The sequence below is a fragment of the Prunus mume genome, linkage group LG2, assembly GCF_029339155.1.
Source record: "Prunus mume cultivar Tortuosa linkage group LG2, ASM2933915v1, whole genome shotgun sequence".
NCBI lineage: Eukaryota > Viridiplantae > Streptophyta > Magnoliopsida > Rosales > Rosaceae > Prunus > Prunus mume.
Genome location: NC_142699.1, coordinates 6,024,906 through 6,038,961, shown reverse-complemented (window position 1 = coordinate 6,038,961; position 14,056 = coordinate 6,024,906). Strand labels below are relative to the sequence as shown.

General features: G+C 37.6%; 2 protein-coding genes across 3 annotated transcripts; both read right to left on the bottom strand.

Moving 5' to 3' along the window:
* Positions 1–8,993: 8,993 nt before the first annotated feature.
* On the bottom strand, positions 8,994–13,120 carry LOC148919492 (MDIS1-interacting receptor like kinase 2-like). Of its 2 annotated transcripts, none has more exons than XM_089047207.1 (2): positions 9,810–13,120; positions 8,994–9,545 (listed from the first exon to the last, which is right to left on the bottom strand). In XM_089047207.1, the coding sequence occupies exons 1-2, from the start codon at positions 10,408–10,410 to the stop codon at positions 9,142–9,144; spliced, it is 1,005 nt and encodes a 334-aa protein (XP_088903333.1). In that variant the 5' UTR covers positions 10,411–13,120; the 3' UTR covers positions 8,994–9,141. The 2 variants fall into 2 exon arrangements, with proteins under 2 accessions (XP_088903333.1, XP_088903334.1); XM_089047208.1 differs by having other exon boundaries at positions 8,994–9,542.
* LOC148919493 (uncharacterized) lies at positions 10,653–13,102 on the bottom strand. The gene is given in 3 exon segments (XM_089047206.1): positions 10,653–11,207; positions 11,209–11,597; positions 11,600–13,102. Coding segments are annotated over 3 exon segments (2,445 nt in total). The 5' UTR covers positions 13,101–13,102.
* Positions 13,121–14,056: the final 936 nt, after the last annotated feature.

The following is a 14,056-nucleotide window of genomic DNA, read 5'->3' as shown; positions in this document are numbered from 1 at the left end:
AATATATATAAAAAGAGAGAAGATTGTGGATTGACATTCATGCCAACGTATTATCGTCACAACAAGAGAGAAGACTTCCCCTGCTTCTTGATGCCAAGGCTAGCTATCCATATGTTACTGCAATGGCGACCCAATTAGTTGAGTCCAAATTCCAGAGACTCAAACACATGCCTCATTTAGAATCCAGCAAAATGTTCTTGTTTGTATGTTCCCAGTGTACAATTTATTCCAACTCCCTATTCCATTTGTTTGGCTGGTCATCTTCAAGTCCAAAGCTGATCACGAGCCTTCCACCGAAAAGCACAACCTTTCACAAATGTTGATTAATTGTCCTCTAAGTTATGAGTTTGTTGTATTTTGAGTGTACGTTCACTATTTTTATTTTTATTTTTTTGTTGAGGAATCACTATTCTTTACATTAAAACAGAGCACTGCGAGTGAAGTTTTTTAACTGAATGCTTGACAGGGTTGGGCTAATAGCATCATATTCATATTCTTTTAGGTGGCAAAACATACATACATTACGAAAAACATTTCTAAATGCCGATAACCCTTATTAAAGCGTAAGCCAAAAGACAGACGTGGGCATGAAATATAAATAGATTTTACGGGGTAATTTTTCATTGTATTACTTCCTTGAAATATATACATATATAATCCTTGTTTTACAAGGAAACACTACTCAATAAGGGACACAGAAATAAATCCTTCCTAATAAAGGACTCCTAGTATTCACAATATATTTACATACTTATTTAAATAACTCACATTTACACTCCCCCTCAAGTTGGTGCATATATATCACACATGCCCAACTTGTCAAGTGAGTTACCAAACTTTCTGCTACATACTGCATGAGTAAGAACATCTGCAAGTTGTCCCTCTGACTCCACAAACGGTATTGATACAATCTTCTTTTCAAGCTTCTCTTTGATAAAATGACGATCAACCTCTACATGTTTCGTTCTATCATGTTGTACTGGGTTATCAGCTATGTCTCTTGCTGACTTATTATCACAAGACAACTTCATGGTATCCTTTGGTTTAAACCCAAGTCCCCAAATAAGTTTTTGGAGCCAAAGGATTTCACAGATTCCTTGAGTCATACCTCTATATTCGGCCTCAACTGAAGACCGTGACACCACCACCTGTTTTTTACTTCGCCATGTCATCTAATTCCCTCCAACGAAGGTAAAATATCCAAAAGTAAATCGTTTATCAGTTACATCACCTGCCCAATCCGCATCAGTAAACCCTCAATCCTCAAATCCCATTTTTTCTATACAAGACTCCTTTTCCAGGTGCTGACTTCAAGTATGCCAAGATATGCATAACAACAACCATATGATCCACACTCGGTGAATGTATGAATTGACTCACAACACTCACAGCATAGGCAATATCAAGACGAGTATGAGCCAAATAAATCAGTCTCCCTACAAGTCTCTGATATCTACCCTTATCAACTAGTTTCTGCTCCGGATCCAAACACAAATGATGCTTCTCAACAATAGGAGTCTCTACCGACTTACATCCCAACATACTAGTTTCTTTTAATAAATCCAGTACATACTTAAGTTGAGACAAGAAGATACCTTTCGACGAGTGAGCAACTTCAACTCCCAAGAAATACTTCAAATCCCCTAAGTCCTTCGAATCCCCTAAGTCCTTCATCTCGAATTCGACCACGAGATTCCTTGCAACTTGGACATCTCATCAACATCGTTTCCTATTATAATCATGTCATCTACATAGATAATCAAGGCTGTTACTTTATTCTGTCTACGCTTCACAAATAAAGTATGATCAGAATGACTCTGACAATATCCATTCTTTCTCATGACTTGAGCAAATCTACCAAACCATGCACGGGGCGATTGCTTAAGTCCAAGTCACGCAACCGACATACTCCGATGTTCCCACCATTGCTATATCCAGGAGGAAAATCCATATACACTTCTTCCTCCAAATTCCCATGGAGAAATGCATTCTTCACATCAAATTTTTTTAATGGACAATCCATGTTTGCAACTAAAGAGATAAGAACACATACCGTATTCATCTTGGCAACCGGGGAGAAAGTCTCCTCGTAATCTATCCCATATGTTTGGGTATATCCTTTAGCCACCAACCTTGCTTTGTATCTTTCTACTGTTCCATCAACTTTATATTTAACTGTAAACACCCACAGGCATCCCACTGTCTTCTTCCCTACAGGTAGCTTCATCACCTCCCAAGTATTATTTTTCTGCAATGCCAATATTTCCTCATCCATTGCTTTTGCCCACTTTGGATCTTTTAGATCTTCCTCCACTTGAGTTGGTACATGGATAGACTCGATATTACTTACCAAAGTTTGACGCTCTGGTGCAAGCTTATTGCATGATACATAATTGGCTGTCAGATACTTCACCTTTCCTTCAGGAGAAAACCTATCAGGAGGCACACCTCGATTTTGTCTTGGCTGCAATTTATAAGTACCTACACTTGGATTAGTTACACAATCATTTACGATACTTACCTCAGGCATATTCAGAGAAGATGTATTGGGCGGCACTTCGAAACTAGAGAGAGAATGTGTACTAGGCTCCGCAATGAGGGGTATACTGGGCTCCTCACAAAGTTGTTCAACAACAAGGTTCTTCTCGACAGCAGCTTGCCGAGACTCTCATAGTATGGGCTCAGTTCCAAGTTCTACACGTTGTTCAACAGTCACATCTCCCCCTAGATCCAACCAACTCATATTACCATCAGTGTTCTCCTCCTGGTGATTTGAAGTTAAAAGTATGAAAGTGTAGAAATATTCTGTTTTAGAGAAAGTCACATCCATGGTTACATACATATGTCAGGTCTCAGGATGGTAACACTTATACCCTTTTTGGTGAGACGAGAAACCCACAAAGACACACCGTAGTGCACACGGATCCAATTTACTATGATGTATTTTCTGAATATAAACATAAGCCACACAACCAAACACTCGAGGAGTGAAAGTATTACTGGACACCACTGGAGTATGTTGAGTGAGCACTTGAATAGGTGTTTGAAATCCAACCACCCGAGAAGTCATACGATTAATGACATACACGGCATAAGTAAAGGCTTCATGCCAAAACCGTAGAGGAATCGAGGCCTCAAGGAGTAAAGCAGGAGCTGTCTCCAAAATATGATGATTTTTATGCTATGCAACCCCATTTTGCTGTGGGGTATGCGAACATGTGGTTTCATGGAGAATTCCTTGACGAAACTCCGACAACTCAAAATTAATGTATTCTCCTTCATTATCAGAACGTAGAACTTTAATAACGGAAGAATATTGCGTCTAAACCATCTGAGCAAATGATCGAAATATAGCACCAACATCACTTTTATTTTTCAACACATAAAGCCATGTCAGACGAGTGCAATCGTCAACAAATGTAACAAACCACCAAAGTCCAGAAGAAGTAACAACTGGAGAAGGCCCCCAAACATCGGAATGCACAAGATCAAATGGAAAAGGTCTTTTATTCATACTAGGAGGAAACGAAGCACGATGGCTTTTAGCAAGAATACATACTTCATAATGTAAGTCTGATTCATTTATTCCACTAAATAAACAAGGCAACATACGCCTTAAATAGCTAAAGGATGCATGGCCTAATCGACAATGCAATAACCATACTTCTTGTAAATTACTACCACGGAGCACTCGGACTGCATGAGCTCTGCTAGGAACAACATCATCCATGTAGTACAACCCCTCTCTCTTAGTGTCACGCCAATTATCTTCTTGGTCCGAATATCCTGAAGTAGACAGAAGGATGGATACATTAGAACAACACAATCCAATTGTTCAGTAATATGTGGTATGGAAAGTAAATGATGTGATAAAGATGGAACAAGCAAACATCGGTGTAAAGGGAGAGAGGCTATGAGATACACAGTACCAGCACCAATAACAGGTGCACGGTACCATTAGCAGTTACAATATATTTCCTGTGAGATGTTGTCATATATTGAAACACATTCTTATCGTATGTCATATGATCCGTTGCACCAGAGTCCAGAATCCAAACCGCATGATGCTCAGTGTCGGACGCCAAAAAAACATGCACTACAGACCTGCAGTGGAGGATGAATCACCATGGGTAGAACGAGTCAACAAAGTTTGACTCGGGTTACTGGAGATATTCTCATCCTCCTTAGCTTTTGGTGGGGCAGTAGCCAGGGATGCACGACTCCGTTATTTCCCTCACTCCCACGCCTAGCTTCTTCTTCAATTGGGAACTAATCAGTACCCTATGCTTGGCAAAACATGTATACTCAGTATGACGGGTTTGTCCACAGAAAGTACACTTCAAATCATCTTTTATTTTCTCGGGTAAAGGGACGAGAATTTAAAGACTGATTAGAAGGATTACTAGGACGAAAGGCAGCGGCGGGCCGAGAGACCATGGCCATGGACTGCAGCCCTCCTTGGTTGTTACTCCCACTCATCATGGTGGCATGTCTTTGTGCTTCATGCCGAACAACAGAAAACACTTCCTCAACAGATGGTAAGGGTTGAGTACGTAGAATATCACTACGTACTTTATCAAAGATATCATCCAAACCCGCCAAAAAGGCATGCACATGATCAATTTGAATCTCATCTCGAAGGGTCTTGAGATCCATTGCACACTTCATCTTGATTGGTCTCCATTGCACACTCCATCTTGATTGGTCTCCTTTGATCTAACTCCTACCAAACGGACTTGAGAACGGCGTAATACACACTAACCGACCGGCCCTCTGGACGGAGTCTGAAAGACTTAACCTTTAATTCATAAATTTGAGAAATATCTGAACCATCATAATAGGTCCGAGCCACCTCTTCCCAAACTTCTTTAGCAGTACGTAGGTGAATAAAAAATCCCATGATAGCAGGTTCCATGGAATTGATCAACCACCCTTTTACGATTGCATTCCCTGTCTCCCATGTCTCAGAACCATCACTATTCTCAGCAAGTTCCTTGGTACTCCCTGTCACAAAGCCTTTCCTACTGCGTCCAGCGATGTGCATCTCCAAAACTTTGGACCAAAGAGGATAATTTGATCCATTCAACTTCACTGTGTTTGGTACAGCAGATGCATCATTCTGAATAACAACATGATTCAATACTAGAGTATTGGTTGGTGTACGAGAGCTACCCTCCAATTTCAAAACAGCACTATCTTCCAAAGCTTATGGTGCACAGCTCTTGATGTAGCAATCCACACAGCACAGCCAAATCACACACGACACTATCACACACACACCCACACACCCTGACGTTCTACAAGGGAATATTGCAAAAAAGAAAGAGTCAGCCATCAACAGTAGAGGAAAAATATTCTAGGGTTATGGCAACCTATGCTCTGATACCAAATAGAATTTTACGGGGTAATTTTTCATTGTATTACTTCCTTGAAATATAACATATATAATCCTTGTTTTACAAGGAAACACTACTCAATAAATGACACAACAATAAATCCTTCCTAATAAAGGACTCCTAGTACTCACAATATATTTACATACTTATTTAAATAACTCACGTTTACAATATATTACAATAATCCAAACATCTAAGAAGAATTAGAACAAGGCAGACTCAAATGAAAAGTAGCGCATGTCCTGATCAGGCAGTGAAACCATCAAGAGCAAGCAATTCACCACATGTAGTCATATGTAATTATGGCTTTGACAAATGCAGCCTCTGAGTTGATGACAGGACTGAGAAACTTTCTTCATTGTTGGACGACACTGCGGACTGGGATTCAAGGATGCAAACGCTATGTTCAAAAGAGAGATGCATTGGTCTAGAAGATCTGAAATTGGCATTTCAAGTTCCCAGGTGGTATTTAACCGACTCAGGCACATTTGTCTTCGGGTAGCCCAATTGTTTTTCTTTTTAATATATATTAATATTTTCATTTAATATTTTCAAAAAACATTTGGATAACTTTTAGGTTTCTCAAAATAACATTGGAACATGTGAAATTCCATTACTTAATATTTTGAATTTTTCTTTAGCCCCCTAGCAACCCCAAAATTCCACTTCTCAAAATAACATTGGAACATGTGATAATCCCCCTAGCAACCCCAAAAGCCTCATTTCCAGAGACGATGTCATTAATGGCAATATTCACATATGTCACAACCACTAAATGATTTGAAGAAAGTTCCAGCACATGAATTTGGGTTGCGTTGCCTATCTCAGGTGGTATGCTATTAGAAATGTTGTTTCCTGCCATTAGTATGGTGAAGCTTTGGGTATTGTCCCTAGTTGTGTGAGATTTCTCCATACAAGTTGTTGTGGCTTATATTCATAAAATCAAGATTTTGATAAACATTGAAGTCTTCAAATATATTGCCTGTCAATTGGTTTTGGTCAAGACAGACTCTCACTAAGCCCCTGCAATTTTTCAAGCTTGGGGATTGGACCAGTCAAATAGTTTGTTCGTACTAACAAGTTTGGGAGTTGTCCATCTTGGCAGATATTTGGGGGCAAATAACCAGACAATTGGTTTGTGTGGGCTTAATGCCTTCTTGGCTTTTAACTTATTGCTGGTTATTTTGCATTTTATTTGGGCCTCTGGCTTTTCACTTTGTTGTTGAGCTCAATTGGTTGGGTCTCACTCTTTGGTGTATTGTTATGCTCTTTTGTGTGTTTTTAATGAAATCCACTTCCGACCACAAAAAAAAAAAAAAAAAAAAAAAAACCAGGCAATTGGTTTGTATCCATCTCCAGCCAGTTCAGTCAAATTCTTGAGATTCTCTAACTCTTGTATACCACAAGTGGAAATGTTTAGCTTAAACATGAAAAATATGTATGTACGTGTATAATACGAGTATTAAACGTGAAAATGCTAAATTCTTTATACGGGATAATAACTCTGAAAAAGTAAATACTCAAAATGGTACTTGGGTAATGACCTAATAGTAATGAAAAATCCTCTAAACTACTTTTATCAATAAACAAAATTTGAGGAAAAATAATTTATTTAAAAATAAAAATAAAAATCACAGTGTCTATGTTTGGGTGAAACACAAGACATTTCTAATCAATTTTCCGTTTTATATTGTAATAATATTAAAAATCCACCATGCATGCTCTAGTAGTACAAGGTAGGGGTGGGCATCTCATCCGAATAATCCGCGTATCGACCGTACTGTATCGACGATTTGGTTAAATAATTATTTTTTAATTTTAATTATTCCGATCCGATCAGTACCGAGATGTTTGGTTTGGTTAACGGAAACAATATTCCTAACCCAACGGAAATCTGCACCGATCCGATATTTATACTTATTCTATTATTTAAATACAAAACAAGAAACCAAAGATAAATACAATCAACATTTTGTATCACTCCTTTATTACTGTTATATCACTTCTTTATTACCATTGTATCACTGCTTTATCACCATTCTATCACTTCTTTATCACCCAGGTACTGTAGCACTTTTTGGTCATAGAGGAATTTATGAATTTCCTATGTTTTCCAGTTTTGACCTTTGTCCCTTTTTTACCTGTAACTTTCCAACCGTTGATCCAAATTTTATGTTCTTTATATATTTGGATAGAGCATGAAAAACTAAAGAACCCAACGCGGAACAAATGTCAAAATCATTTACATAAATGTAGAGAATTCAGTAAAAATAACACTCAAATGTTCAAACAACAAACACAAATCGCTCCCAATACATCTTGAGTATATATTAAATGATATAGTGACTAAGTTATTTGATTTCATACTTGGATGAATTATACTATTGGATTTTTATATTTTACGAGGATAATTTGGTGTATTTGTTTAAGAACTTATGTTATGTGAAAGTATTATAAATTGTATTTTTATTAGTATGCTTTTATTACGGTACTACCGGCGTACCAAACCGATTCAAACCAAATATTAGGTTAACCGATCCGAAGTCTACCGAAGTCTTTGGTTTGGTTAACGGAAGAGAAAATGGTCTACCGAAGTCTTTGATTTGGTTAACGGAAGAGCCTTCTACCGTTTCGGACCGATCCGTGCCTAGGCCTAGTATAAGGTTGGTTTCTTAATCGCCTATGCATATGTTCTACCTCGCCAGATGCCCTCTCTAATTAGGACATCTATATGCAGGTTGTCCTTAAAATTTGAGTTACTTTTTTTATTTCAACTTATTGGTCTGCTGTGTAGACTTAATGGGATTTTGTTTTGATGTAGATAATATTATAATGTTAAATTAGTGAGGGCTTTCTAATTGTTACGATGACACAGGCCAAAACATAAAACGAAACTTGAGTGGAAATTTCATATTTCAGTCAACTTAGTGAATCTCAATATGCGGTTTTCTATAATTACGTTGTATTATTTAATTTGCAGCTGCAAACAAAAATATGAAAACTCAATGGAATGGTATTCGAGCATTTGGTATAGCACTTTGTACATTTATATACTATATAATATGAAAACCCAATCTTTTTTAATATATATATATATATATATATTATCATATTAATTCAATCCCAGACTTGCACGTTGTATCACACTTGCCACAGGAATGTACCAAATGGTAGATTAGCCAAATGCAATCCCACATTTTTTTGACAGATTGAGGAGCATTTATATGTCCATTGTACTGACAGATCAGTGGAACTGTTGCGGGCTTTGAAACTGCGGTACTTTGTATGAAGCTATGCTTCAAGTTCTCTCTTTATTTGCTTGAGTCGTTTAGATGTACAGCATGAGGGAAAGTTGGAAGTTTAATAGATTCAAGAGTTTCATATCACTGAAGCCTGCTCCAGGGAAATATCCTCACGTTTATCCTATATTCATGTTCATTTAGATTCAAGAGATTCAGATTTTGTTCATGTTTGATTGTTCTAGTTTTTTAAAAGCAGGAATAAAATGTTGTCAACTGTACATTGTTGTAAAGAAAAACATAATACTGTTTATAAAAAAACAATGTTTATTGTAGTTGAATATCCTCGACCTCACAGTTTGTTGCCAAAGATTTGTTGGTTTATTGAAATTTGTATTTCTTCATTGTGGATTTCATAGCTATTGATTGGTGAAAAAATAAACAGTCACCAAGTATGCTCGAATTATATTACACAAGAAATAGCACAAGATAATTAAATAAAACATTCAGGTAGCCAAAGGATCAAGACCAAGCAATTCACCACATGTCATCATATGTACCGACTTCGACAAATGCAGCATCTGAGTTGAGAGGAAATGAGAAACTTGTTTCATTGTTGGACGAGATTTCGGGCTGGAATTCAAGCATGAAAATGCTATCTTCACAAGAGAGACCACTTCGCTTGCAACTTGATGTGTAGGAGGGGAAATGCGTTGGTCCAAAACATCCACAATTGGTATTTGATGGGCTGGTAATGCAGATGATGATGAGGAGGAGGAGGATGAAGAGACTAATGAGAAAGATGAGAGAAGATCTCCAGGATGCTTTCCCATAATTATTTCCAATGTGACCACACCAAAGCTATAAACATCGCATTTCTCATTCACTTCCATTGTGTAAGCAAGCTCTGCTAAGAGAAAACCTCATAAAAGTGGCATTATTAGTTTATAGACATAACTATTCAATGGAATTTTAACGAAACTATATCATGCATAAATCGACATATTAGTTTATACTTAAGAGAAGTGAAAATGTGTTTATTAGTATATTTTCTAAATTGAAGAAGTGAAAATGTGTTTATGTTAACCGCTCCTAATGGTGAAAATGAAGCATTGGTCTAAAATAAAAAGCTTAAAAAGTGCTAAATATAGAGAACAGGGAATCACAATATTACCTGGTGCCATATAGCCATGTGTGCCTGCAGCTGCAGTCCAATTAGTTGAGTCTGGATTCAAAAACTTAGCTGTGCCAAAGTCTGAAACACATGCCTTATATTCAGAATCCAACAAAATGTTCTTGCTTGAGATGTCACGATGTAAAATCAATGGCAAGCAATCGTGGTGCATGTAAGACAAGGCATGAGCTAAGCCTTTAACAATATTCACCCTTTTACTCCACCCCAACTCTTTAGCTTCTTCATCTTTGCTCAACATTGCGGCCAAGCTACCTCTTTCAAGATACTCATACACCAAAAACGAGTGTCTTTTATGTGAACAGAAACCATAGAGCTTCACAATATTTCGATGTCTTATCTCACTGAGTGCCCTTACTTCATTCAAGAACTCCTTCTGAAATTCTGTCTCTCCATCCCATAGCAGATGGAGTTTCTTCACGGCCACTACATCTCCAGATGACAAATTCGCTTTGTAGACGCTTCCATGTCCTCCTTTCCCAATACAATATGTGGAATCAAAATCTTCTGTTGCCTTTATGATTTCCTCATACATTGATTTTCCATCAAAATTCAAAACCAAAAAGGAAATTTCTCCATGCATGTGGTTTTGTTTAGTATGTTGATGCTTTTTCTTTCTTTGCACTATTACGAAGACAATTGTAAAGAGAGTAGATAGAAGTACAAATACTGCTAGAACAGAGAATATGACCTTGTGGTCCTTTTTTGAGCCATGTGCATTGCAGGGTGGCAGCAGAACTCCAACTTTGCCACACAATCCTTTGTTCCCTTTCAATCTTTCTGGCGGAGCTTCTTGAAATGCCTTGATGTCAGGAAGGGGACCTTTCAAGTGATTGTAGGATATGTCAACGTACGACAAGCGTGCATCTCTTCGAAACTTGATGGTATGGAACCCGAAAGATTGTTGTGGGAAAGATTGAGCAACACCAAACTCTCCATATTGCTCATTGCTGATGGTATGCTACCTTCAAGAGAGTTATGACTGAAATCCAGCTCGTTCAATTGAACTAACTTCTCCAACTGAAGTGGAATTGCTTGAGATAACTTGTTGTTGCTCAAATTCAGATGGTATAATTTGAGCAAGTCACCTAGAATGCTAGGAATTGAGTCACTGAATTTATTTGTTGACAAGTCAAGATAATCAAGATCACTCAATGATCCGAATTCAGAGGGTATACGACCTGAAAGTTGATTTCCATTCAACATCAACCTCTCCAAAGAAGTCAGTCTTCCAAATCCCATTGGAATCAACCCAACTAAATGATTTGAAGAGAGATCTAGCTCTTGAATTTGGGTTGCATTGCCTATCTCAGGTGGGATGCTTCCAGTAAGGTTGTTTCCCGCAAGTCGTAAGGTTGTTTCCCGCAAGTCGTAAGGTTGTCAACTTTGGGCATTTTTGCCAATTGTGTGAGATTTCTCCAAACAAGTTGTTATGGCTTACATCTATAAAATGAAGATTCGGATAAACGCCAAAGTCTTCAAATATATTTCCTGTCAATTGGTTATGTTCAAGACGGAGTCTGAATAAGCTTGTGCAATTTTTCAAGCTTTTGGGGATTGGACCAGTCAAATTGTTTATGCTTATTGAAACGTTTGTTAGTTTTCCACCTTGGCAAATATTTTGGGGCAGATAACCAGAAAATTGGTTTGTATCCAATTGAAGGGCAGTCAACTTCTTGAGATTCTCTATCTCTTGGGGGATGGGTCCGGAAAGTTGGTTATCACTTAGGGAAAAGTATTCCAAGTTGCGCAAGTCACCGATTGAAACAGAATTGAACCATTGAGTTGATTCGCACCCAAGTGTAGTGTTACAAGAGATTTCAAGTACCCTATCTCCTTGGGAATCAAACCAGAAAGTTGATTGGAATACAAGTACAAAGAGCTTAGGTTTATTAAGTTCCCAATATCTGGAGGGATGAGACCACTTAAATTGTTGTTGGCCAACGATAAATTTACAAGAGATTTCAAGTTCCCTATCTCCTCTGGAATCAAACCAGAAAGTTGATTTCCACCCAAGTACAAAGTGTTTAGGTTTATTAAGTTACCAATATTTGAAGGGATGAGACCACTTAAATTGTTGTCGGCCAACGATAGATGTACAAGAGATTTCAAGTTCCCTATCTCCTTGGGAATCAAACCAAAAAGTTGATTGGAAAGCAAGGTCAAAGTGTTTAGCTTTATTAAGTTACCAATATTTGGAGGGATGAGACCACTTAAATTGTTGTAGGACAAATCTAGATCTACAAGAGATTTCAAGTTTCCTATCTCCTTGGGAATCAAACCAGAAAGTTTATTATCATCGAGATAGAGATAGGTAAGGCTTGTTAGATTGCCTAGTGATCTTGGAATTGAACCGTTGAGTTTATTCTCATCCAAAAGTAGCTGCACAAGAGATTTTAGGTTGCCTATCTCATTGGGAATATTCCCAAAAAATGTATTGTCAAAGAGACTAAGTAATGTAAGATTTCTTAGAAAACCAATTTCTGGTGGAATTCTCCCAGACAACTGATTGTTGGCGGACAAATCTAGACTTACTAGAGATTTTAAGTTCCCTATCTCCTTGGGAATCAGACCAGAAAGTTTATTAAGATAGAGAAAGAGATGGGTAAGGCTTGTTAGATTGCCTAGTGATCTTGGAATTGCACCATTGAGTTTATTCTTATGCAAATATAGCATCACAAGAGATTTCAGATTGCCTATCTCATTGGGAATATTCCCTCCCAACAATGGATTTTCAGAGAGACCAAGAAATGTAAGATTTCTTAAGAGACCGATTTCTGGTGGGATTCTCCCGGAAAATTGATTGAGAGAGAGTTCAAGATAGTGGAGTTTGGATAGGTTACTGATTTGAGGTGGGATGGCATCAAATAGTTTGTTCAGGCTGAGGTCAAGATATTCAAGATTAGGAAAGGACAAGAATGAAAATGCATGTAGCGTACCTTGTATACGTCTATTAGAAAGGTCTATCTTGTTGACACTTCCAGCTGAGTTGCATGAAACACCAGTCCAAGTGCATGGGCTTGTTCTTGATTTTGGATTGCTACTGGAAGAATTGGTGGCATTAATATTATGAGTGGGAGGGTCATACCAGGTGAGGTTATTGAGGGCTTGATTTAGAAATAAGCTGGCTTTCCATTTGAGAAGAGCCTTTGCTTCAATATGAGAATTAGAAGTAGCAGAAGGAAAAGCAACCCAATTTGGTGATGAAACATACAAGAAGATGACAAGGCAATAAGGCAGGAAGCATAGTTTAGCGGAAGTTAAAGATGTCATGGTCCTTGTTTGTGTGGTATACGTATACTATATGGGCTGTGCCTTACTACTTATATATAGTGTGGGTTAGTCTTTGGGGTTCAATTGAGCATTGAAAAGTCTTTGGGATCTCATCTATAATCAGTTTTCTTTTGAGTGAAGGTCTCATCTTTCATTCTCTAAATTTAAATGCCAATTTTGAATTTTCTGGATGAAATAATGAAATGAAAATGATGGAGGTGAGAGATAACCATATGCATGACATAGGGGTTTAGATGTGTCCCACCCACCTAAATGCTTGAGTGAGCTTGCTGCCATTGTTAGAATTGTAGTAAAGTCTTTGTCTCAGTGGTTGTTCTTAAAATGGCTAGAGTCAAAGTCTTTCTCTCTCGTTCTTTATAGTTATAGTTAAATGTCAATTTTGCATTTGTTGGACTGAATTAATGAAATAAAATAGATGGAAGTGAGTAGGGCTGGGCACGGTATGAGATGACACGGGATGGAGGTCATCCCGGTGTCAATCCCGAATAGGGGAATCGGGGGATGAGAGTTTTTGAAAACACATTCAAACCATACCAGACCCAAACGGGATCGATATGATTCGGTATCAATGTTGATACCGTAAAAAATTAGCAAAATTTCATAAATCAAGTGTAATACAACTTTCATAGTTTTCACGTTAACATTTGCATTTCTCTTATTGTTGAAAACCTGTTTACAACCCTTTAGACCAATGTCAGAGTCCATGAAAATTTGGACTTGAGTTTCGTTTCAATGCAACATATATTTCATGCACAAATTAATAAATTTTTGTTCATGAATTATTGTTGTAACTCTATGTTATTTAACTGCATTGTCCAATCCTTGCATGTTTATTTGGACACAACATCAGAGCTATCGATCATGAGAGACATATATTAAACCCTCAATCAAGATTCAAGAGTCTTAATTCAAGACCAACCAAGAAATGAAAATCT

Coding starts and splice junctions, on each gene's coding strand:
- LOC148919492 (XM_089047207.1), bottom strand. CDS start 10,410: ATGCATGGAGAAATTTCCTTTTTGGTTTTGAATTTTGATGGAAAATCA. Junction 9,546..9,809: donor ACATGGCTATATGGCACCAG/GTAATATTGTGA, acceptor GTTTTCTCTTAG/CAGAGCTTGCTTACACAATG.